The sequence below is a fragment of the Salvelinus alpinus genome, chromosome 25, assembly GCF_045679555.1.
Source record: "Salvelinus alpinus chromosome 25, SLU_Salpinus.1, whole genome shotgun sequence".
NCBI lineage: Eukaryota > Metazoa > Chordata > Actinopteri > Salmoniformes > Salmonidae > Salvelinus > Salvelinus alpinus.
The window spans coordinates 3,602,729-3,629,938 of NC_092110.1; the positions used below are offsets into that span (position 1 = coordinate 3,602,729).

Below are 27,210 nucleotides of genomic sequence, written 5' to 3' on the forward strand. Positions count from 1 at the left end.
TGTTGTCTATTTAGATATGTTACATATCAGCTTATACCACTGACTAGCCTAGCCTAGCCTACTACTATTAGCCAATAGCTGCAGAATCCTATAGCCTAATTTCATACTGACATGATCATACCTTTATTTTGAAAAATAAATAAAGCAAGCTTGTACATGCAATTCACTTTTTAATGTAGCTTAGCTATGTCTATCTCTCTCTGCATACTGTCTTTTATCGGGGACATACAATGCAGTTTATGTGACCCGGTTTTAAAGATGCATGCAATGATCAAGAGGAATAGAAGGGGGGCACCCATGCTGCATTTTAAAAAAGAGAGAGAGAGAGAGAGAGAGAGAGAGAGAGAGGGGAGGGGGGCAAAAAGAGAAACCCTGTATTGGCGCGGCAAAGGCTTAACTTGGGCTCCAAACTGGGATGTTCAGGAGACGAGGAGGTACGCAATGTTCCCGAGGCAGGAGGTGCAGGTATGTCCGCACTCTAACGTTATGATATTTAAGGTGTTTTATGCTAAGGATTTCAAAAGGTGCAACGTAACATGAATGGAGGAGACTGCTCTTCATGTGAATATCAATGATGGTAGCATTTTGTTTAGTTAGGGTGATATATGCATGAGTGGGCCACTTTTTGGTAGATGGCTATGTACACAATCAAAATAAGTCTACCCCTACTCAATGTATGTTTATTTCAATTAATTAAGGTCTTATCTACATTTTGATGATGAAGCAAGTTGATCATGTATTATTCAGTGGATGCTAATACCCCTAAAAGAACATCAGACCCCTACTTTTCCTAAAGCCTGGCTCTAAGTTTTAGTGGGACATTTAAGTCGTTGAAGTGGGACACTATTTACTCATTAGAAATACATTAGTGTCCCACTTCACCTGGCACTTGTTATGAAATCATCAATAAGACTTTGTAGAGGCATATAGATAACACACTCTCTGTTTTTTTTACTTTTTATTTTGTCAATAATCTTCTATTAGACCCTCTCAATGCTATTGGGAAATTGATTTGGGGACATTCCAAGCTCTTGGTGAAAATCTACCTAAAGGAGCTTGCTCAGCTTTTAATTGATCCTGAATCTATTATTCCCTAAATGCTGTCCCCTTTCATAAATTGAGGTTATTTTCTAGCCTACATTTCTTACATGTCATTGCTCTTCATTTCTTTCCATACCACCCTTGTTATTTCCCTTTAATTCCTTTCACTGTCATCCCATGATGTTTATGTGCTATATAGCGTCTAGACTTGATTTTGAGACGTTACGAAACAACTAAAACAGCATATTTCAATGTACTTTAGAATATCTAATGAAGGAACTTACATTTAAATTGATTAAAGGTTTATGTTGTGCATTTTTATAGCTGAAAAGTTCCCTGTCTGTCATTTCCTTCATTAGATATGGGACAGTACTATAAATCAGATTTTTATAAAATATTCAAGCTGGTTACATGAATGTTTATTATAATTCAAAACACTATCAATAACTATTAATTTTAACACCAAAATGCTAGATTGTTAAATTATAATTGACAGAATGACAGCCTTTTCATTCTAGTGCAAGGTTTCATAGTACAGCGATTTTTCATCATTTTCAACGGGTCACCCCTTCTAAACCTGACCATAAATGATGGGTATGTCCATCAATGATGTGATGTCACACTAACCAACACAGAACACATGCAGTAGCAACCCCAAAATAACATTTGTTGTGATTGGTTTGCAAAATGACCATAGTACTGTACTCTCAAACACAAATGTCCCACTACACCTGATGCCCCACTAATGCGGACTTCACCCTATATTAATAATATGGCATTTCATTCACAAATGTCTGAAACATTTTAATCAATGAAAAACTGTGAAATAGCCTATTTTACCTAAACCGTTTGTAAGTGATTGTCAATTTGAATGTTCGTTAGACTTTGAAAATCTCAATAGGTTGTATACAGTACCAGTCAAAGCTTTGGACACACCTACTCATTCCAGGGTTTTTCTATATTTTGACTATTTTCTACATTGTAGAATATTAGTGAAGACATCAAAACTATGAAATAACACATATGGAATTATGTAGTAACAAAAAAAGTGTTAAACAAATGAGAATATATTTTATATTTGAGATTCTTCAAAGTAGCCAACGTTTTCCTTGATGACAGCTTTGCACACTCTTGGCATTCTCTCAACCAGTTTCATGAGGTAGTCACCTGGAATACATTTCAATTAACAGGTGTACCTTGTTAAAAGTGAATTTGTGGAATTTCTTTCCTTCTTAATGCGTTTGAGCCAATCAGTTGTGTTGTGAAAAGATAGGGGGGGTATACATTTATTTTTTTATTTTTTATTTTTTTTATACAGAAGATACAGAAGATAGCCCTATTTTATAAAAGACCAAGTCCATATTATGGCAACAACAGCTCAAATAAGCAAATATAAATGACAGTCCATCATTACTTTAAGACATGACGGTCAGTCAATGCGGAATATTTCAAGAACTTTGAAAGTTTCTTCAAGTGCAGTTGCAAAAACCATCCAGCGCTATGATGAAACTGGCTCTCATGAGGACTGCCACAGGAAAGGAAAACCCAGAGTTACCTCTGCTGCAGAGGATAAGTTAATTAGAGTTACCAGCCTCAGAAATTGCAGCCCAAATAAATGCTTCACAGAGTTGAAGTAAACACATCTCAACATCAACTGTTCAGAGGAGACTGTGTGAATCAGGCCTTCATGGTTGAATTACTGCAAAGAAACCACTACTAAAGGATACCAATAATAAGAAGAGACTTGCTTGTGCCAAGAGACCCGAGGAATGGACATTAGACCGGTGGAAATCTGTCCTTTGGTCTGATGAGTCCAAATTTGAGATTTTTGGTTCCAACCGCCGTGTCTTTGTGAGACGTAGAGTAGGTGAACGGATGATCTCTGCGTGTGTGGTTCCCACCGTGAAACATGGAGGAAGGGATGTGATGGTGTGGGGGTCCTTTGCTGGTGACACTGCTGGTGACACTGTCAGTGATTTATTGAGAATTCAAGGCACACTTAACCAGCATGGCTACCACAGCATTCTGCAACGATACGCCATCCCATCTGGTTTGCGCTTAGTGGGACTATCATTTGTTTTTCAACAGGACAATGACACAACACACACCCAGGCTGTGTAAGGGCTATTTGACCAAGAAGGAGAGTGATGGAGTGCTGCATCAGATGACCTGGCCTCCACAATCACCCGAACTCAACCCAATTGAGATGGTTTGGGATGAGTTGGACCACAGAGTGAAATAAAAGCAGCCACCAAGTGCTCTACATATGTGGGAACTCCTTCAAGACTGTTGGAAAGGCATTCCAGGTTAAGCTGGTTGAGAGAATGCCAAGAGTGTGCAGAGCTGTCATCAAGCAAAAGGGTTCCTAGTTTGAAGAATCTAAAATCTAAAATATATTTTGGGGCTCCCGAGTGACGCAGCGGTCTAAGGCACTGCATCTCATTGCTAGAGGCGTCACTACAGACCCTGGTTCGATCCCAGGCTGTATCACAACCGGGCGTGATCGGGAGTCCAAAAGGGCGGCGCACAATTGGCCCAGCGTCGTCCGGATTAGGGGATGGTTTGGCCGTGGTAGGCCATCATTGTAAAATAAGATTTTGTTCTTAACTGACTTGCCTAGTGAAATACAGGTAAAAAAAATCTGTAAAACATTTGTTTAACACTTTTTTGGTTACTACATGATTCCATACTTGTTATTTCATAGTTTTGATGTCTTCACTATTATTCTACAATGTAGAAAATAGTAAAAGTAAAGAAAAACCCTTGAATGAGTAGGTGTGTCCAAACTTTTGACTGGTACTGTACATAGGCCTCAAGGTGTAGTAAATTATATGAGATCTGATTCATAATTTCAATTAGTCATTTTAGCAGCATGTTTAGCAGAAATGTATGTAGCCTAAAACAATCTCAGTGTGGGTAAATTACTGCAAACTCAACAGGCAAATTAGCGCTGAGTGCTGTTCAATGACTAGGTGCTGAAACCAGCCATGCAAAACCAACCATCAGACCAATCAACTTTTAATCAGCCTCCGGCGAGCTGTTTTTGTTGTACATGTTATCAGAAGCATTCAATGTCATTATATACTTATAAATTACTGTAGGCTAGGCTATTATTACTTTGATTATTCATGATTGAATGTCAAGTTCGCTTCTGCATTTATAGCTCTCCCACTGGGCACACACTGATTTTCCCACTTTATTTCAATTAAATTACATTGAACCAACGTGAAATAGACGTTGAGTTGACGTCTGTGCCCAGTGGGATATTTTCCTTTGGTTAATTGAGAAGTTATGTAGCGTTTCAAAGGGTATAAAGAGTTGCCAAAGATAGATTGGCAACGGACAGCTGTTTATCATCATTTGTTTCTAAAGAAAAGTTTAATTAATATCTGTATCTCATCTGCAGAAAAGACACCAGTGAAAGAGGTCTGGCAAGGAGATGATGGATCTTCGATTAAACTTGGACCCACAGCTCTTCCCAATGGCAAAGCGGACATGATTCTATCACCAAGACCGTTTACACCATGTGGAATATGATGTTCTTGAATGCCGTTAGGTTTTTGTATTTCCCTATTTTACTGTATGACGCATTCGTCTCCCCCAGTAACATATTTGAGAGGTCAGTGGTTCCTAAAGCTGGTTCGTCCCGCTTGGTGGCCAGAATGGATGGGGACGTTATAATTGGTGCCCTGTTCTCGGTCCACCACCAACCGTCAACAGAGCAGGTAGCGGAGAGGAAATGCGGTGAGGTTCGGGAACAGTACGGAATCCAACGAGTAGAAGCGATGTTCCACACCTTGGACCGAATCAACTCCGACCCGGGTCTTCTACCCAACATCACTCTGGGGTGCGAGATCAGGGACTCCTGCTGGCACTCCTCAGTGGCTCTGGAGCAGAGTATTGAGTTCATTAGAGACTCTCTCATCTCGATCCGGGATGATGACAACAAGGATGGTACCTCCAGACAGTGGTGCATGGAAGGGATGCCTGCGAGTCAGCCACCCGCCACCAAGAGACCCATAGCAGGAGTTATCGGGCCTGGGTCAAGCTCAGTGGCTATTCAAGTTCAGAACCTCCTGCAGCTGTTCAATATCCCCCAGATAGCATATTCTGCGACCAGCATAGACCTGAGTGACAAAACGCTCTTCAAGTATTTCCTTAGGGTTGTGCCCTCTGATACTCTCCAAGCCAGAGCCATCCTGGACATTGTGAAACGCTATAACTGGACATATGTGTCAGCAGTCCATACAGAGGGTAAGTCACTGTCTATAGACCTACTGTATGTTTTTTTTTTACAAAGTAATTGCATGTTGGTATTTTTGCCTTCAATATCTACTCAAACACAATTTGATTAAGTTTAAATAATTGGCAGAACTGCGGATACTCTCATATGTGTTATTGTACAATTGATTATGATTTTTCATAATTCATAATCCTAATGGATTTAGCTCATAAAGGGGGGGGGGGGGGGGGGTTCAACATCATCCACCAAAGCGTATAGCCTGTGCTTGTTCATTCAGGCCTTCCTCATCCCTCTAACTTAGGCCTACAGTTCAGGAAAAAGGTACAACCTTCTGGACACACACTGGTTGAATCAACGTTGTTTCCACGTCATTTCAATGAAATTACATTTGAACAAACGTGAAATAGACGTTGAAGCCTCTGTAGGAAGAAGCCATTTTTTCATGGTCAAATTCTATGGTTGCTCCTAGCACTTTAACGTTCATTAACCCTGGTCTAGCCAGAAGCTTTTGAAGGTCTTATTTGGGTGTGGAGAGAAGTGTCAGACCAGTGAAGAGAGGGCAATGTTTGGATTCAGCTGTTGGTTAGGGAGGACGGAATATTCTATCTCAGTGGCGATTTTAGCATGTAGATCTTGGTGGGGCACAAAAATAAATAATGTGGGATGCATGCAAGCAAAGCCACTACACAACACTAAACAATACATTCAGTGTACTATAACGGTGACAAACGGTGCCCACAAACTGTTAGGGCCTACATAAAGCTGTCCCAACAGCAGAGTTCCAACAGCAGTCCTAACACCTTACCACTGCTATACCTGGCTATCAGCGGAGCCTTGTCTGGCAGCGAAACAGTTCATTCAGCCTCATTTACTGCCTTTTAAAATAACATAGCCGATATGGCTGACTTGCTTCAACAAATGTGGTTTCTACTGACAATTGGTCCTTCGTGGGTAAATTTTGTCATCAAACTTTGTCATCAAAGTCTGGCATTCTCTGGATTGATGGGGCTTTCAAGACGACTGGGAACTCTAAGAAAAAAAGGTTGAATCATGGTGACGTCAGTGTTCTTCAGGTCACCACTCTAGAAAGAGGCCCGAGTTCCGAATTTACAATTCCGAGTTGGATGAAAGTTCAAAACACATTTTCCCAGTCGTAGCTCGTTTTTCCCGAGTTCCCAGTTGTCTTGAACTCACTAATGTCAGATTTTGTAGATCCGAGTTAACAGTTGTTTTGAATGTGGCACAAATCATGCTTCATTGACAGCATGGCCAATGTTGAATGTTTATAAAATATAAACTAGGAAAAGAGACCCTTAATCTTAGACTTGGGACCACACAGGTACTCCACTGAATAGCAGGCTAATAATTGATTTGCTTGCAGTTAGCAACACTGATTCCTTCCAAACCACTCATTGTTGAATTTGCGATTCCCAACTTGTTGTGTAATGTTTATGTCCAATGGCCGATGAGCACCGGTACGTTTTATCTATAATTTCTCTTCATTATTTCTCTTCATATGTCAAGGATTAAAAAGGATTTGCCAGTAGATTGTCGACTTGATTCATGATGATGATGAATAGCTAAGATTTTGAAAGTATGATGTTGACATAGCTACTGTAGAAGCTACTGTAGATATGTGATTTGACGTAATTTTATCTGTGGCCAATGACCTTGAGCCTTTTGGATGGACACTTCTAATGTAACTCTATGGCAGCACCCAAGAGGCTAGAATTTTTTTGCTTCCATTATAATCCAGTTTTACATCGTTGAAGCAGATCAAATCATGACTACAGTCTTAGAAAAAAAGGTGGTATCTATAACCTAAACGGGTTCGTCGGCTGTCCCCATACGAGAACCCTTTGATGAACCCAAAAGGGTTCTACCTGGAACCAAAATGGGTTCTACCTGGAACCAAAATGGGTTCTACCTGGAACCAAAATGGTTAGTCAAAGGGTTCTCCTATGGGGACAGCTGATGAGCACTTTTGGAACCCTTTTTTCTAAGAGTGTACTTCATCTCCCACATAAAGGTACTACAATAGAAGCTTTTACATGATGGCATCCCTTGCAATGATTTGTGTTGATGTTCCCAAAGATATCATTTTGTTTTGTTGGTTTATCATGGCAATAGCATACTTACAACTTGCTTCTGACCTCTGTTTAGAAATGAATGTGTGCAACATACTACCACAACTCACTAGTCACTACCTCAACTCCACAAAATTCTTGAGTTATATGAATTGAATCTTTGGAGGATTTCGTGAACCAAGTCTTCCACAAATGTCTGTCCTACTAAATCTTACTGGGGAGGTGATGGCAGGTAATCCACCAGGTATCCAGCTGTCAGAAAGTATCCTGGTGAGACGACTGTTGGTTAATGACTGCATTTAAGAGGTTAGATAGAAATAATAATGCTGTCCTTATCCACAAACTCTCTGCAACATGATGTAATTCAGTCAAGATGATTCATTCGATTAATTCACTTCAATTTTATAAACTACTGGAAATAAGAAATCTATATTTTTAAAATGTTTTCCACCTTTATAGTATTGAACAACTACAGCATATGAGACTGAGAAAACAAGACAATTCTCTGCTTTAGTAGCTACAGTTCTGTTCTGCAGTACAGTAATAAGAGCCAGGCAGTAGGATAGATTATTATGCAATAATTAAGATTCCATGCCCCGATGATGAGATATCTGAATGATATACGGTTTATAGCTGCCTGCTTGCTGTGCATAGTCACAGGTTGCGTCCTATGGTATCATATTCCCTCCCTGTATAGTGCACTACTTTTGAACAGAGCCCTATAGGTCCTGGTCAAAAGTAGTGCACTATAAAGGGAATAGGGTGCCATTTGTGATGCGACCTTTGATCTACCTGCAGTGAAGCGACTCAGAGGACTCAGGCAGAGAGTTGTTGATGAACTCATTAAAACCCAATTACATTTCTGTTCTGTTGCACCTTCGTTACTTACCAGACCGATGAGTAGAATGATATGTGTTTTTATTAAATAATACAAGTGACATGAGTTACAGTGACATGACATGGCAAACAGACTGAAAGTTTGAAATGCAGTCACTAGTTATAGGTTGCAGTGCTGTTGTGTTTGGCTTGTTGGCAATACTTACAGGTGGAGTTATAATTCAAAATGTCTTAAACTTCTTCAGAATGTAGAATATTGTATTGACCTTTTAAATAATATTGTGTTAAAATATATATTTACCTTTAAAGACCATGATATAGTGTTGTTTTTTTTGTTTGTTAATTAATGCTGTTTATTTTCCCAGGTAATTACGGAGAAAGTGGCATGGAAGCTTTTAAGGAGCTGGCCTCTCAGGAGGGGCTGTGTATCGCCCATTCAGACAAGATCTACAGCAACGCTGGGGAGAAGCACTTTGACAGGCTGCTGAGGAAGCTGAGAGAACGCCTGCCCAAGGCCCGGGTGGTCGTCTGCTTCTGCGAGGGCATGACGGTCCGTGGACTGCTCATGGCTATGAGACGACTTGGGGTGGCAGGGGAGTTCCTTCTCATCGGGAGGTAAAGTTAGATCATTTTATATGTTCATAATCAGTCTTAGCAATGAGTCAAAGTGAGATATCAAACTGGTGCCTAATGTATCAAGCATCTCAAAGTAAGAGTGTTGATTCAGGACCAGTTTACATCACAATTAATAAGATTACATGGACAGGGGGACCTGATCCTAGATCAGCACTCCTACTTTAAAACGCATGATTCATTAGGTCCCAGATCAGATCAATCTGAACATAGAATGGCAAATTTTCTGTTCTTACCTTACTCCATTTTGTGGAGTGATTGACCTCATTATTATCATATAGTATAGCGAAATTATTGCCATGACCATTGAGGGTTGTCCTAAGTAATATGGTGCTGTTTCTCCCTTTGATATATCATACCAAGGCCCCCTATGGTTTACTCAGTTTATACTTGAACACAATAATAATCATTATTCTAGCAGTATTGGAGGTCCTTCTGAAAACAGAAAGAAGCTTTTAATCACACTCATTCTCATGAATAATGCATGGTTAGACAGCTCTCTCTCGATCTATTTCTACCGCTCTCTATCTTTCTCTTTCTCCTCTGTCAGAGACCAGGCAAACTGGGGAGGCTTGGGTAATATGGGACAGCTCTTTTCTCTCCCCCTGTCAGATCACAGACGCAGTGGGAGACTAGGGTAATATGGGACAGCACCTCCAGCACAGAGCTCAGTGGTGAGGACTACTGAGCATCAAAGCACAGATCACTGTAGTAAGACTGTAGCTATGCAGTGATGGAGCTAGCTAGCATGAAGACCTGACAGGAGTAGTGAAGCTCCAGCAGCAGCTACAACTGTCCCGAATTAGCCTGGTCATTTTTCAATTGTAGGTTTTATTGTTTCCTTTCACACAATAACAATACAGTTGGACCATGCAGGCTAACCCTGGATAACAGTTTGGACAATTCCTCATCAAAAGACAGAAACATATTGTATATACAAACAAAGTAAGTGATGTAACACTGTTATATGGTGATAGTGAGGATACAGTATGAAACACCGATGATAAAACACAAATCTATAAAGCTTTAAACTCTCTGCAGTTGAGTTATGCAGCTTGTGACGTCTTCGTGGGTGATAAATAGGACACAGGATTGGTGCGGCTGTTTCTTTCTGGGTCAAGGAGACTAGCGACTGAAAAAAGACTGTTTTGTAGAGCAGTGCAGTAAGTGAACATAGCCAGCCCATTGCGTTGGGTCCATCTATGATAGAGGAGGCTGGGGATGACCATCCATCTATCCTGGGCTGTGTGGAGGATGAGAGGAACGGCTTATTTGCAGCGTGGACCTCATTCATCCAGTATGTATCCACTTACTGTTGCAGATGCTTTTACCCAACATACAATACAGTAGTTTGTAAAATACAACGTTACTTATAGTACAGTATAGAGCACACATGTTTTGCAACCCAATATATGTGTATGTGATTCCTGTAAGAAACAAGAGGCCTTCTCTAAATAGCAGAGGTCTTTTTTGTTAAACGCTGACATTACATTTGCCATTGTCTTTGATTTGGGTATATAAGCTACAGGCTTCCTTCTATGTAAAGGTTAGACAATGCAACAATTATACCCAGTATCCCACATGGAGGTGGTATGGCCTGGTTGAGTGTTTTTGTTGTTGTTCATACCATGATTTGAATGATGACTTCAATGTGCTGACGTCAGAGCAGCAGGTTCTTGGAGCATAGTGTGTGTGTAGTGCTGTGAAACAGATGGCTTGATATTGGTGATGTTGCCATGCTGGAGGAGGGAGGAGGGCATTCATTTCGTCAATTGTATAATTTTGTGTGCTACACAAAAATATAATATGATTAGCATACTCTCCTGGCAAGTGGCAAGGTGTGTATTTCTATGTATTGTGTTACTGATGAAATGTTCTGTCCCCTATAGTGATGTCTGGGCAAACAGAGATGGGGTGGTGGAGGGTTATGAGCAGGAGGCTGTGATGAGGTTGCTGTGATGTTCATGTATCATGGAGCACACGCTCATTACTCCTCCCTAAGCTATGGAATGAGTACACGCAACACAGAGAATATATTCATCAACTTTATTTCTGATATTCTCTGGTTGAGAAGAAGCTTTCCTGGAAAGAGAATCTCACAGGTTACATGGACTCTGTCTTCCTGACCATTGTTCACGGCCCCTGCCACTTGGCAAGCAGTTTACTTGAATCAGAAGGTAGAAGTAGTAACACCTTCTGCTCGGACTTCATTTCACTTTCTCTTGCATTTTTGTCGCCCCATACCTTATGCTTTTGTTGTGACTCTTGAAGATGCTGTCTTGCCATCTCCTCCCTCAGGCTGTCCAACTTGTCTGGCATCTATATGATGTAGACAAACAAAAGAACATGTAACCATTTTGTCCCAGTCCCTACCAGAGTCATCTAAAAACTTTCTCAACATCTGTTTCAGGGGACCATTGAAATGCTCTAAAACACCACCCGTTTTGGGGTGGTAAGGAGTAGTCCTAACATTAATGTTACTGTGTCTCTCCCCACAGTGATGGCTGGGCAGACAGAGATGAGGTGGTTGAGGGCTATGAACAGGAGGCTGTGGGCGGTATCACTGTGAAGCTGCATTCGGAGGAGGTCACGTCCTTCGATGACTATTTCCTAAAGCTCCGCCTCAACACCAACACCAGGAACCCGTGGTTCCCTGAGTTCTGGCAGCACAGGTTCCAGTGCCGCATCCCAGGGCACCCACTGGAGAACATGAACTACAGGAAAAACTGCTCAGGTAGATATGGGGAGAAAAATATATGATAGAGATTGATAATGGTTTCTTCAGAAGGGTTGCTGACTTACAATGTAAACTAGCATATGGTATACTTTATGGTGTCTCAACTATAATTACATTCGATTTTTAGATGTTTACATGGTATGTTTGTCTCAAATGGCTAGAAGTTTCATGAAACTGGAGCAAATAAATAGTTTCTGTGCATCTAGCCATACAATAATGTTTTGTTTTTGTTTTATTTTATTTCTAAAACATTCTCCTGGCCAACCAAAGATGATCTAGGTAAATTGAATTTAAAAGGCACATTGGATCTAAAAAAAAAAAAGTGAATAATCAGATGAATTGGTTAGCTAAAGCTATATTGATCACTTGAAACAATGCTCAAAAAGCATGTCTTCAAAACGTTTTTTTTCCCCCACCTTGCACTTTTCTATTCCTTTTGAACTATATGCAGTACCAGTCAAAAGTTTGGACACACCTACTCATTCAAGTTTGTCTTTATTTGTACTATTTTCTACATTGTAGAATAATAGTGAAAAGATCAAAACTATGAAATAACACATATGGAATCATGTCGTAACCAAAAAAGTGTTGTGATACAGCCTGGGATCAAATCAGGGTCTGTAGTGACACCTCTTACACTGAGATGCAGTGCCTTAGACCGCTGCGCCACTCGGGAGCCCCAAAATGTATTTTATATTTGAGATTCTTAAAAGTAGCCACCCTTTGCCTATATGACAGCTTTGTACACTCTTGGCATTCTCTCAACCAGCTTCATGAGGTAGTCAACTGGAATGCATTTCAATTAACAGGTGTGCCTTGCTAAAGCCTCTTAATAAAGGATCCACCCCTTTTTTTCAATTTTCGCCTAAAATGACATACCCAAATCTAACTGCCTGTAGCTCAGGCCCTGAAGCAAGGATATGCATATTCTTGGTACCATTTGAAAGTAAACACTTTGAAGTTTGTGGAAATGTGAAAGGAATGTAGGAGAATATAACACAATAGATCTGGTAAAAGATAATACAAAGAAAAAAACAACCGTTCTTTTGTATTTTTTTTGTCCATCATCTTTGAAATGCAAGAGAAAGGCCATAATGTATTATTCCAGCCCAGGTGCAATTTCGATTTTGGCCACTAGATGGCAGCAGTGTATGTGATAAGTTTTAGACTGATCCAATGAACCATTGCATTTCTGTTCAAAATGTTGTATCAAGACTGCCCAAATGTGCCTAATTTGTTTATTAATAACTTTTCATGTTCAAAATTATGCATTCTCCTCAAACAATAGCATGGTATTCTTTCACTGCAATAGCTACTGTAAGTTGGACAGTGAAGTTAGATTAACAAGAATTTAAGCTTTCTGACAATATCAGATATGTCTATGTCCTGGGAAATTTTCTTGTTGCTTACAAGCTCATGCTAATCGCATTAGCCTACGTTAGCTCAACCGTCCTGTGGACGGGACACTTTTTTGGTTACTACGTGATTTCATATGTGTTATTTCATAGTTTTGATGTCTTCAGTATTATTCTACAATGTAGAAAATAGTATAAATAAAGAAAAACCCTTGAATTAGTAGGTGTGTCCAAACTTTTGACTGGTACTGTGCGTTTTCAAACTTAACTTACAAGTTGGTTACCATTGTTTAGCAAATCCAGTGATGAATTCTATAGAAATTACTGATGTTTTCAAAAAATATATTTTGATTCAAGTGAAAGGTAAATATAAAACAATGCATGCAACAGTATACAGTATATATATATATTTTTTTAAATATTTAGCATGAATTTACGTTTCTCTTTTACATCTCCTTTTCAAAGACTAGTTTGATCTTTTTTAATGTATATCCACCTCCTCATTAATAAATCAAGCACTAAGTTTCTCTTATGCTCTGCACTATTTATAACAAGGATATTGATAATTTGTAATAATCAGAGATAGAGTCATAGTCTGCTGTTCTGTCGTTTCTTTGTATAGAGCTCCAAAATGGTGAGTGTGTATTTTCCCGAATGAACTCTTAAAGCACATCACTCTGGCAATATACATAGAGGTTGACTGATATAGTGTATCATCAATAGAAAACTCTGTGATTTGTTTGATGGGAAGTCATTAACCTTTATGGTTAAGATGGTTTTTCCTAAGCTGCATAGATACCAAACCAGAGGCATATCAACCCTGAAATTCAACGCTATCAATGTATATCTGTTGACCCCTACTATATAAAAGCTATTGGGGGGATTTTATGCATTGCAGTGAGAGCACAACAACTGGTTTCCCTCACACGCTGTGTATTCTCACATCCTCCTGGTTTTGAGATTGCCTGTATAAAACATAAGCCCAATAACATTTGAACGCATTAGATGAGATGCGAACTGGCTGGTCTGCCTTGTAGAACCTCAAGCTGCATGTTCCTATATGGACCTTGGCCCAATACGTTAAGACACCATGAGGTTAGAATGGACACCACCCAAAGGACATCCAGCCAACTTGATGGAGCTGTGGGAAGCATTGGAGTCAACATGGGCCAGCATCCCTGTGGAACGCTTTCAACACCTTGTAGAGTCCATGCCCCGACAAATTGAGGCTGCTCTGAGGGCAAAAGCAGGTGCAACTCAATATTAGGAAGGTGTTCTTAATGTTTTGTACACTCAGTGTATAACTCTCACTCTTCATACCACTATCCACAACCCTATCCAATCGATTGTTGGTGTGTTTGTTTGTACTTGTAACATTCAGTAAGTTGATACATATTTTTTTTTTAAACAAGCCTGGCTACAAACAAACACATGCCAGCAGCATACCACCCTGCATACCACTGCTGGCTTGCTTCTGAAGCTAAGCAGGGTTGGTCCTGGTCAGTCCCTGGATGGGAGACCAGGTGCTGCTGGAAGTGGTGTTGGAGGGCCAGTAGGAGGCACTCTTTCCTCTGGTCTAAACAAAGATCCCAATGCCCCAGGGCAGTGATTGGGGACACTGCTCTGTGTAGGGTGCTGTCTTTCGGATGGGACGTTAAACGGGTGTCCTGACTCTCTGAGGTCATTAAAGATCCCATGGCACTTATCGTAAGAGTAGGGGTGTTAACCCCGGTGTCCTGGCTAAATTCCCAATCTGGCCCTCAACCATCACGGTCACCTAATAATCCCCAGTTTACAATTGGCTCATTCATCCCCCTCCTCTCCCCTGTAACTATTCCCCAGGTCGTTGCTGCAAATGAGAACGTGTTCTCAGTCAACTTACCTGGTAAAATAACAGTAAAAAATAAATAAATAAATAAATAAAAACATCTGAAAACTGAGCAATCATTGTGCCCGAACTGTTTGATTCACAAATTGATACGAATCAAATTGTTGATTCTTTCTGTACCGGATACTATTATTAAAGGGCAACTCCACCACTTTTCAACCTCATATTCATTATCTCCAGCACCAAACCAGTGTCTACATATGTGAAAACTGCGCATTTCTACATTTTGTCGGGAAAAAAAACAGAACGTTAAAACGTTCTACACGGTGACATAAGCAAAAGTTAAAACAAACTATGAGATTCACGGTGACGTGGGGAACAAGAACATACCCTCCCTCTGGCTAGAAACTTGCTGCAGCTTTTGATTATTATTATTTTTTCTTACTTTTAATCCTACCATGTGATATCACAGATCCGCATTTTTCAGGAGCCTTTCTTCTTATCTTTTTAACCACAGATCCTAGAAGCTCGCTGTTTTCACATATTATGTAGACACTGGTTTGGTGCTGGAGATGACGAATATCAGGTTGAAAAGTGGCATTGTTGCCCTTTAATATTGCGATTAGTATAAGACCGAGATCAGCTACAGTATGTGCTTCTTATATTGCTTCTAGCTTGCTTCACGCTTGTTAATCGATTGGGTGTCCCTGGACCTAGTTCTATATTGTTCTCTTCAAATTGGAGGCAAATCGTCAAAGTGTTACTCTACTGTCTCTATCTTTTAACCTACTGCACAATGTGTCGAACTGGTTTAATCACAAGACCTGTATATCTGGTAAACAGGGACGCAACTGGATCGAGGAAGGAATAAATTAGAATAATAGGTTTTCTTCCTCTGTCAATTAATGATACTATTACCACATTATGTATACCTAATTCAATTGCGAGTTACGAATACAAAATGGTTGGTGGCCTCCATGGTAACAAGCATTTCTTTGACGCCATAACATAATGATGCCTGCCCTTTGATGCTCCCAGACACAGAGCAGAACAGCACAGTGTGTCCTTCTGATGCACAAAACCCAAGAAGAACAATAAGCAGGTGTCTTTGGACACCCTATCATTCCTTTGTAATATTTCAGTCTATATTACGCTGCAAAAGATGTTTGACAATAAAAAAATGTTTTATTTAATATTCAGCTATGACTATCTATTTCACTTTGTATTGCATAACATTGTATAATCCTTGTATAATGCTTACAGAACTGAAACATGAAGTACTTAAAAAAAAAAAATATTACTTTGAGGAAACAATGCATCCCTAATCTTCCTTTCATGTTTTAACTGTATTCGGCAGGTTACGAAAGTCTAGAGGACAACTATGTCCAGGACAGTAAGATGGGATTCGTCATCAATGCTATCTACGCCATGGCTCAGGGTCTCCATGACATGCACAGCCACCTCTGCCCCGGCCATGTGGGACTATGTGAAGCTATGGACCCCATTGATGGAAGCCAGCTGCTAGAGTTCCTCATGAGGACCTCCTTCACTGGGGTGTCTGGAGAAGATGTGTGGTTTGATGAGAATGGGGACACACCTGGCAGGTAGGTGTAGCCCAGGCGATGTAGAGTCAGGGTCTCATGATGAGATAGCCCTGCCACCAGACATAAAACCAGTGTCACCCTCAGCCCAAGAGGGGATTTCCTCTTAAACTAAAGGTTAAGATGATGGTTTCCTGAGCGAGATGACTGCGGTATGAATCCGACAAGTACAGCATCTACTCTTAGTACTCAACAAAAATCCCCTGACAGTGACAATACTGTTCGCATATGATTAGGAAGACGTGCCCAGAAGATAACCAATCCTCCTGAAACATAACAAATATCAATATCTATGAATACCAAAGTCCCCTGCCCATGGATGAATATAATATAATCTGTTGCTTTCTTTTTCACTATGAAAATAAGTCTCCATACACTTGAATCAGATACAAGTTTCAGAGCAACTTTCCCTCCACTCTTAGGTATGAAATCATGAACCTACAGTATGTGGAGCCTGGTGCGTTCGACTACATCAATGTGGGTTCTTGGCACGAGGGTCAGCTCAGCATTGATGACTACATGATGCAGATGAACCACAGTGACATGGTCCTCTCCGTCTGCAGCGAGCCCTGCTCCAAGGGAGAGATCAAGGTAGGTGTCAACAGTCCAGCTGGTCTGATGCTACTGAACGATATTATTTATTTATCCATTGACTTTCATTAACACTAGGACGCCCACTGGTGCTTGATTTTCTCATTAAAACAAATCTGCATGCCATTGCGAAAGCAATCTCCTCCTCCTTCCCTTTCCATAACTCGTGTTAGCCCAATTTACACCTTAGCAATCTGCAAAACCTTCAATTTTTCAGATCTGTAAGGTGTAAGCAATATGGTGGACACCCCACCACTACCCTGATTATACTTATTCAGATGCTGCATATCTGCAAATTAAGGGTTAAGGCCAAGGGCCTTAAGTAGGGACTAGGGAGAGAACTGTGACCGGCTGTATGGGTAAATTGAGTGAGTTGAGAGACTCCAACAGTGTAATCTCATCCTGTCTATGTGTTTGATCGAAACAGGTGATCAGGAAGGGAGAGGTGAGCTGTTGCTGGATCTGTACAGCCTGTAAAGACAACGAGATTGTTCAGGATGAGTTCACTTGTAAGGCTTGCGACCTGGGCTGGTGGCCGGACCCTGAACTGGAAGGTATAGTACGGTGCCCTTCCCTTCTCTCTTTCATATCTACAGAATTGTGCATAAATGGGTCCAAAACAGTACCATCGAGTTGTTGGGTTATCTAGGAGTGTATGGTGTTTGCTTTTAGCTTTTTTTGTCTTTGTAGAGGTGCCTACATCAACATATACACAAAGCTAATGAAGGATAAAAGAGAGTGCATTCGGGAAAGTATTCAGACCCCTTTACTTTTTCCACATTTTGTTATGTTACAGCTCAGGTGCATATTGTTTCCATTGATCATCCTTGAGATGTTTCTTCAACTTGATTGGAGTCCACCTGTGGTAAATTCAATTCATTGGACATGATTTGGAAAGGCACACACCTGTCTATATAAGGTCCCATGCTTGGCAGTGCATGTCAGAGCAAAAACCAAGCCATGAGGTTGAAGGAATTGTCCGTAGAGCTCCGAGACAGGATTATGTCGAGGCACACATCTGGGAAAGGGTAGCAAAACATTTCTGCAGCATTAAAGGTCCCCAAGAACACAGTGGCATCCATAATTCTTAAATGGATTAAGTTTGGAACCACCAAGACTCTTCTTAGAGATGGCTGCCCGGCCAAACTGAACAATCAGCTCCAGAAATCCTCTGTGGTGATGGGAGAACCTTCCAGAAGGACAACCATCTATATGAGCACAAGGCGAGACCCAGATGCAGACACAGGAGGCAGATGGTTGAGTCTTGATATTTATTAAACAATCCAAAAGGGGTAGGCAAGAGAATGGACAGGCAAAAGGTCAAAACCAGCTATGAGTCCAGGAGGTACAGAGTGGCAGGCAGGCTCGAGGTCAGGGCAGGCAGAATGGTCAGGCAGGCGGGTACGGAGTCCAGAAAACAGGCAAGGGTCAAAAACCGGGAGGACTAGCAAAAGAGAATAGAAGCATGAATACGGGAAAACTGCTGGTTGACTTGAAAAACATGCAAGATGAACTGGCACAGAGAGACAGGAAACACAGGGATATATACAGTCGTGGCCAAAAGTTTTGAGAATGACACAAATATTAATTTTCACAAAGTTTGCTGCTTCAGTGTCTTTAGATATTTTTGTCAGATGTTACTATGGAATACTGAAGTATAATTACAAGCATTTCATAAGTGTCAAAGGCTTATGAAGTTGATGCAAAGAGTCAATATTTACAGTGTTGACCCTTCTTTTTCAAGACCTCTGCAATTCACCCTGGGCATGCTGTCAATTAACTTCTGGGCCACATCCTGACTAATGGCAGCCCATTCTTGCATAATCAATGCTTGGAGTTTGTCAGAATTTGTGGGTTTTTGTTTGTCCACCCGCCTCTTGAGGATGGACCACAAGTTCTCAATGGGATTAAGGTCTGGGGAGTTTCCTGGCCATGGACCCAAAATATCGATGTTTTGTTCCCCGAGCCACTTAGTTATCGCTTTTGCCTTATGGCAAGGTGCTCCATCATGCTGGAAAAGGCATTGTTCGTCACCAAACTGTTCCTGGATGGTTGGGAGAAGTTGCTCTCGGAGGATGTGTTGGTACCATTCTTTATTCATGGCTGTGTTCTTAGGCAAAATTGTGAGTGAGCCCACTCCCTTGGCTGAGAAGCAACCCCACACATGAATGTGTCTCAGGATGCTTTACTTTTGGCATGACACAGGACTGATGGTAGCGCTCACCTTGTCTTCTCTGGACTAGCTTTTTTCCGGATGCCCCAAACAATCGGAAAGGGGATTCATCAGAGAAAATGACTTTACCCCAGTCCTCAGCAGTCCTGTCCCTGTACCTTTTGCAGAATATCAATCTGTCCCTGATGTTTTTCCTGGAGATAAGTGGCTTCTTTGCTGCCCTTCTTGACACCAGGCCATCCTCCAAAAGTCTTCGCCTCACTGTGCGTGCAGATGCATCTGAATCAACTTTAGGAGACGGTCCTGGCGCTTGCTGGACTTTCTTGGACGCCCTGAAGCCTTCTTCACAACAATTGAACCCCTCTCCTTGAAGATCCGATAAATGGTTGATTTAGGTGCAATCTTACTGGCAGCAACCCTTTTTGTGCTAAGCAATGATGACTGCAGGTGTTTCTTTGCAGGTAACCATGTTTGACAGAGGAAGATCAATGATTCCAAGTACCACCCTCCTTTTGAAGCTTCCAGTCTGTTACTCGAACTCAATCAGCATGACCTCCAGCTTTGTCCTCATCAACACTCACCTTGTGTTAAGGAGAGAATCACTGACATGAGGTCAGCTGGTTATTTTGTGGCAGGGCTGAAATGCAGTGGAAATGTTTTTTGGGGATTCAGTTCATTTGCATGGCAAATTTTTATTTATTTAACTAGGCAAGTCAGTTAAGAACAAATTCTTATTTTCAATGACGGCCTAGGAACAGTGGGTTTAACTGCCTGTTCAGGGGCAGAACTGTACCAGATTACAGATTTTTACCTTGTCAGCTCGGGGATTTGAACTTGCAACCTTTCGGTTATTAGTCCAATGCTCTAACCACTAGGCTACCCTGCCTCCGATCACGCTTCATAACATTCTGGAGTATATGCAAATTGCCATCATACAAACTGAGGCAACAGACTTTGTGAAAATTAATATTTGTGTCATTCTCAAAACTTTTGGCCATGACTGTACACCAGGGATAATAAGTGACACCTGGAGGGGGTGGAGTCAATCACAAGACAGGTGAAACAGATCAGGGAGTGAAACAATCTCTGGAGCACTCCACCAATCAGGCCATTATGTTGGAGTGGCCAGACGGAAGCCACTCCTCAGTAAAATGACAGTCCACCTGGAGTTTGCCAAAAGTCACCTAAAGGACTCTCAGACCATAAGAAACAAGATTCTCTGGTCTGATGAAACCAAGAATGAAATCTTTGGCCTGAATGCCAAGCATCATGTCTGGAGGAAACCTGGCACCATCCCTACGGTGAAGCATGGTGGTGGCAGCATCATGCTGTGGGGGTGTTTTTCAGCGGCAGGGACTTGGAGACTAGTCGGGATCGAGGGAAAGATGAACTGAGCATAGTACCGAGAGATCCTTGATGAAAATCTGCTCCAAAGTCCTCAGGACCTCAGACTGGGGTGAAGGTTCACCTTCTAACAAGACAACGACTCGAAGCACACAGACAAGACAATGCAGGAATGGCTTCGGGACAAGTCTCTGAATGTCCTTGAGTGGCCCAGCCAGAGCACGGACTTGAACCCGATCGAACATCTCTGGACAGACCTGAAAAAAGCTGTGCAGCGACACTCCCCATCCAACCTGACAGAGCTTGAGAGGATCTGCAGAGAAGAATGAGAAGGGCCTCCCGAGTGGTGCAGTGGTCTAAGGCACTGTTTAATCCATTTTAGAATAAGGCTGTAACGTAACAAAATGTGGAAAAAGTAAAGGGGTGTGAATACTTTCCGAATGCACTGTATACCTGGTTACAATACATCAGAGGATTTTTAGCCACATGTTATCTAATACTATTACATCCATGTGTATTATTACATGACATTACAGTAGGCCCAAAGTATATTGTCTATTTAAAGTCAATATTTACTTCCTTGCTCATGTGATGCACTCAACCTTTCTGTTCAGGGGGATACTTCGGGATTTTGGCAATAAGGCCCTCTATCTGCTTTCCCAGAATCAGATGAACTTGTGGATAACATTTTTATATCTCTGCGTGCAGTTTGAAGGAAGTTGCTAACTAGCGCTAGCACAATTGCTAACTAGCATTAGCGCAATGACTGGAAGTCTTTGGGCATCTGACTGGAAGTCCATGGGTATCTGGTCATTGTGCTAACGCTAGCTGGAAATTGCGTTGGCACTAGATAGCAACTTCCTTCAAACTGCACGCAGAGACATAAAAATGCTATCCACGAGTTCATCTCAATCCTGAAGTATTCCTTTAAATATCCCTTTAATAAGAGCTCAGAGCAGATATCTTATTCACAGGGGAGGCACTATTCCCACAGGGGTATTACAGTCTGATTTTGAAGTTCAGTTCTTCAAAGCCTTCGCAGCACAACACTTAATTTGTGCTCAGCAGAGTTTATTAATCCATGATTGTTGGTAACAGCACTATTTCACCCATCTGGCCTATACCGCTTTCCTATTTTCAAAGGTGCACCCCATGACACCAGAGAACAATTAATCATAATCAACATGTATCATACAGCCCTAGCTTTCTTATTGCTACTGCTTATGGCTTTCAAGCTCTTCAAAGATAAGATGCTCTCCTTTAAATTAATTTAAATGTTTACCTTTCACGTCAGAGGTATTAGACATGAAACAACGATACTAACCAAAAATAATTGTCATCAACCTTGTGAAAGTGAACATTTTGTTTAGATAGCAATTATTTTAACAACCATAACACAAACTACTTAATGACCTTGTGTGATTATTTAGTTTTTGCTGTTTGACGTTAAAGGGATACTTCATGATTTTGGCATTGAGGCTCTTTATCTAATTCAGAGTCAGATGAACTCATGGATACCATTTTTATGTCTCCGGGTCCAGTATGAAGGAAGTTAGAGGTAGTTTCGCAAGCCAATCCTATCTAGCATTAGCGCAATGACTGGAAGTCTACAGGAATCGGGTATCTGCTAGCATGCTAGTAGATACCCATAGACTTCCAGTAATTGTGCTAACGCTAGTTAGCATTGCCTTACGAAACTACTTCTAACTTCCTTCATACTGGACACAGTGACATAAAACCGGTATCCACAAGTTCATCTGACTCTGGGGAAAAGGATTAAGGGCGTAATTTCCGAAACCCTGAAGTATCCCTTTAATATAAAATCGGTCAGTGAAATATTTGCCATTAGTTAGCTGTGTCAGTGGATGGATACTGTGGTGATGTTGGATGATTGGACCAGTGTTATGCTGCAGTGATTTACTGACTCCTGCTGCAGTCCTGTCGTTCCCCCTCGCCTCTAATGGCTATGCTTTGTACTACAGCTTGCCTCTCCCTCCCCATGGCTAGCTGAGCTGTGCACTGGCCCTCCCTAAGTAGAGAAGGGGTTTATTTATAGTTGAGCTGAAAACCTACTTTACTACTTGGTGTGTTTTCCAACTGGAGGCAGCGATTACACAGGCTCTCAGATGGTTGATTTGGAGAAAGAAAAATGCTATAGGCTACCCATATTTAATTAATAATATTCAACTGTGCAGAATGACATTTTTTATCCACTATAAGTTTATTTCATCCTTTGTGATTTTGGGTAGTTTTGTCAATTTGGAATTAAGAAATGTCAAGTCAGACATACACTGTCTGGGACCTAGGTTAAATCAATCAATCAATCCATCAATCAGTTAGCCTATTGCATACAGTAAGAGCCTTTGTGCTTTGTTTCAAATGAAATATCTTCAGAGAAAGGTCTCACGCTTATTCTCTTTATCTGTGTCTTCTCCCCAGGTTGCGAGCCCATCACCTTGCGGTACCTGGAGTGGGGGAACCCAGAGTCCATCGTCCAGGTGGTGTTTGCCTGCCTGGGCATCCTGGTCACCTCCTTTGTCACCTTCATCTTCGTCCTGTACCGAGACACGCCTGTGGTCAAGTCCTCCAGCCGCGAGCTCTGCTACATCATCCTGGCCGGGATCTTCCTGGGCTACATCTGCCCCTTCACCCTGATCGCCCGGCCCACCGTGGTCTCCTGCTACCTGCAGCGCCTCCTGGTGGGCCTCTCAGCCACCATGTGCTACTCAGCATTAGTCACCAAGACCAACCGCATCGCACGCATCCTGGCTGGCAGCAAGAAGAAGATCTGTACCAGGAAGCCGCGGTTTATGAGCGCCTGGGCCCAGGTGATTATATAGACTTATTTAGATTTCTCTTTGTTCTTGTTTTCATGTGTTTGGTTTGGACATTGGATGCCTCCCAAATGGCACCCAATTCCCTATATAGTGCACTACTTTTGACCAGGGCCTGCATAGGGCTCTGGTCAAAAGTAGTGCACTATAAGGAATAGGATGCCATTTCAGACGCACCTATTGTTTTGTCTTTGGTATGTCTTTGTGTCCTTGAAAAAAAGCGGCATATAAAACCTGTGTGTTCTTCTTATTTTGTATAATCAGCTGGTGATCGCCGGCCTCCTAGTCAGTGTCCAGCTCACCCTGGAGGTTACTCTGATCATCCTGGAGCCGCCTATGCCCGTCAAGTCTTACCCCAGCATCAGGGAGGTCTTCCTGATCTGCAACACAAGCACGGTGGGCATGGTAGCGCCACTGGGCTACAACGGCCTGCTCATCATGAGCTGTACCTACTACGCCTTCAAGACACGCAACGTTCCGGCTAACTTCAACGAAGCCAAGTACATCGCCTTCACTATGTATACAACATGTATAATCTGGCTGGCGTTTGTGCCCATCTACTTTGGCTCTAACTATAAGATCATCACCACATCGTTCTCAGTGAGCCTGAGTGTTACTGTGGCATTGGGCTGTATGTTCTCGCCAAAGATCTATATCATCCTCGCCAAGCCGGAGCGCAATGTGCGCAGCGCGTTCACCACCTCAGATGTAGTGCGCATGCACGTCGGCGACGGCAATATCGCTTGCCGGAGCAACAGCCTGCTCGACATGTTCAAACGGAAGAAGAACTCTGAGAAGTAAGTTGATGGAAATGAGTCATTCCTGGGCCTGTATTCAAAGAGTCTCAAAGTAGGACTGCTGATATAGAATCAGTTTAGCCTTTTAGAGCATAATGAATAAGATAAGATGGACAGGGGGATCTGATCCTAGATCATCTCTCCTACTCTGAGACGCTTTGTGAATACGGGCCCTGCTCCTGAGGTACCACTGGGATGCTGATTTTGCTTTACAGTAATTCACGCTCAGAGGGCAGAGTCTGCGTACCAAATGGCAACCTATATAGACTAGTTCTCTACTTTTGACCTGGGCCAAAAATAGTGCACTATGTATTGAATATGGTGCCATTTGGGACACAGAGAGAGTGTTACAGGATATTATGCCAGATCCAGGTCAATGTTCAATTAACAACCACCGTTGATCTGTTGCTGAATATAATTAAAACCAGCATACCCATGAGTACTGAAGGATCACTATCAGGATACACTGTACCACAGAATTAGGATGTATAGTATATTGGAAATACGTTCATCTGAATATATAAATAAATATACAATCCTCAGTAATTCAAACCAAAAATATGCATTTTGTAAAGTCTCCATCAACATAGAATTGATTTGTTAGAGATTTTAACTTTCCTTTTTAAATATGTTATTACATGAACCAGAAACACAGTTGTTGTCTCCACCTTTCTGAGTCCCTATGAAATAGCTAACAGCCATCTTTATTCTGTTCATAGTTCTAATGGAAAGTCTGTGTCATGGTCTGAACCAGGTGCAAGACATCATCCTCCAAAAGGGGAGCACAATTGGCACAGACTGTCTGTGCACGTGAAGAGACAGGAAGCAGGATGCTCCAATCAGATGGCCGTCATCAGACCCTTAACTAACACCTACCATAACACAGGCAGCAGCATGGCCATGGAGTTCTCTGACCTCAGCACCAAGACTCTGTACAATGTAGCTGAGGAGGACGAGAGCGACCTAGTCAGATACAACCCTCCCCTTAGTCCCCACATGATGTCCCATGTGCAGATAATGCCCACCACCGGTGGGCCGATGAAAGAGGTGGACGAGGAGGTGGTTGAATATTACCCTCCCGTTGAGCACATGCCCCTGCACCTGCCACAGAGCAGAGTGATCCCCCAGCAGAGAGTCATCATGGACCACCTACAGCTACAGGAGGTGGTGGGCAAGTACAACAGTGATTTCATCATCCCTGAGCTCAATGATATGGACATGATCATTCCGCCCAGCCCTGTTGGTGGTGGTGAGGGTTTTGGGGGCAGGTCTGGGAGCAGTCATGGCAGGCCTGTGTACCACCAGGCTCATCTCATCCAGCAGCATGCAGTCTTGCCCCTGCAACTAGACCTTGGCTCCCTCGACGACGAGGAACACACCTCCCACCTGGAGATTGAGGAGGATGTAGAGGTGGAGAACGAGCAGTTTGGCCTCCTCCATGGATACATGTATGACAATGCCCTGATTCACGAAGAAGAGGACGACGACCTCGTTCAGCTCAAATTAGCAATGGAGAATTCTATGGCCCTGATGCCCCCCTCCCCATTTCGTGATACAGCGAGCATGGGGAGCCCCTTTCATAACGCCTCACCCGTGTCCGAGTCCATATTGTGCACCCCTCCAAACTATGCCTCCGTCATTCTGAAGGACTACACACAAAACTCCTCAACGCTGTGAACGAGTACTGTAGATATGGTAGAATAATATAGAGCCATTTTGTAGCTGATGACTTGTAGCATATTATTTGTGTTCCATTTAATGACCAGTAAGAAATGGTCAAAATGTCTTGAATACGTTATTGAGTGATTGACTGGACTATATTGGTTGACTCATGAAATCTATGAGCAAAAGTGTGTGTTTACAGGGATGAAAGTGAGCAAAAAAAAGCACAGGACACACTTTTAAAGGTCTTATTGTTGTATAATAAATATCACGAAGAAAAGATTGAACCTGTTGCAAAATGTATTTCAATGTTTATGCAAGAGATGAACATCTTTGAACTTGCTCAGTGTCTTATTAGGAAAGCAAAAAGCTAAGGTAGTCTTCTTCATGTAGCTTATTGAAGCTATTGTAGTCTTCTTCGTGTAGCTTATTGAAGTCATGTAAGTAGCAGTTATTAAGGGTACAATGCAGTGTCAATTTGACCATCATCAGGTATTACAATAATGGTTGTGTTTGTTTCTTGTTTTCTCTAAGGCAAACTTCCACCGCTTGAAAGTAGATTGTTTATCATAATAGACTATCCAACCTGTAGTTCACAAACATGTCTATAAATAATGTATGCACTGTGTAGGCCCATGTTTTCTAATACAGTTATAACCTTACAATGTCAAATATTCTAGATGAATGTGTTTTGTTGTTTTGCTCAAAACAAGTGTGTATTATTCAGAAAAAAAGCACAGAGATTGTCACAGTCACTTTCTTCATCAGATAACTTCAGAATGAATATATTATACAGATAAAATAACCTACTACTGTAAGAATGTAGCAAACAAAACCAGAAGGATTCAACTGCCATGTATCCGGATTGCTTCCATTTACAGAAAAACATTTTAAAATGTCTCTAATTTCTATTGCAAGTCTGTATATTTTATAAACACTCCTCTAAATCCATACTTGCAACAGTGTCTATTATAATATGACTGCCAAAAATGTAATTTGTTACTTTTGTGAATGTACAGTATGTAGTAGTATGCATCCTATTTTGGTAACGATTCAGATTAGTTTTACTAAAAGGAATTACTACGTTTATTTTACAATTTATACGTGTGTTGCTTATAGTGACTGTTGGTTTGTACAGTATAATTCTTACTTTTACCAATTCTTATGATCTCACTATATATAATGTAATAAACAATGGCTAGTACCATGAATAGGCTATTTGATAGATATGCCTTCATAGTGTCAAAGAATGCTTTGTTTTAAACATGTATCAAACACAGTAGTGCAAACAGTCATTGTCGTTCACATTATTGAAGATATATGTTTTGTTAGAATAAATAAAATACTTTTTTTGCACGTGTACTGAGTCATTCATTCGTGGTGGCTGTCTATACCTTGGTCACCTGCGGCAAAATGAAAGTGTAGGCTACCACTCTCTGGTCTATAT

The 27,210-nt window shown here is 41.5% G+C and overlaps 1 protein-coding gene across 2 annotated transcripts; it reads left to right on the top strand.

Annotated features, from left to right (window-relative positions):
- Positions 1–333: 333 nt before the first annotated feature.
- Positions 334–27,123, top strand: grm1b (glutamate receptor, metabotropic 1b). 2 transcript variants are annotated; one of them, XM_071365315.1, is made up of 10 exons: positions 334–465; positions 4,448–5,295; positions 8,574–8,823; positions 11,340–11,575; positions 16,119–16,365; positions 16,785–16,953; positions 17,381–17,507; positions 22,910–23,298; positions 23,569–24,101; positions 24,821–27,123. In XM_071365315.1, the coding sequence occupies exons 2-10, from the start codon at positions 4,566–4,568 to the stop codon at positions 25,776–25,778; spliced, it is 3,639 nt and encodes a 1,212-aa protein (XP_071221416.1). In that variant the 5' UTR covers positions 334–465; positions 4,448–4,565; the 3' UTR covers positions 25,779–27,123. The 2 variants fall into 2 exon arrangements, with proteins under 2 accessions (XP_071221416.1, XP_071221417.1); XM_071365316.1 differs by having other exon boundaries at positions 24,856–27,123.
- Positions 27,124–27,210: the final 87 nt, after the last annotated feature.

Coding starts and splice junctions, on each gene's coding strand:
- grm1b (XM_071365315.1), top strand. CDS start 4,566: ATGTGGAATATGATGTTCTTGAATGCCGTTAGGTTTTTGTATTTCCCT. Junction 11,576..16,118: donor CTACAGGAAAAACTGCTCAG/GTAGATATGGGG, acceptor TGTATTCGGCAG/GTTACGAAAGTCTAGAGGAC. Junction 23,299..23,568: donor TTATGAGCGCCTGGGCCCAG/GTGATTATATAG, acceptor TTGTATAATCAG/CTGGTGATCGCCGGCCTCCT.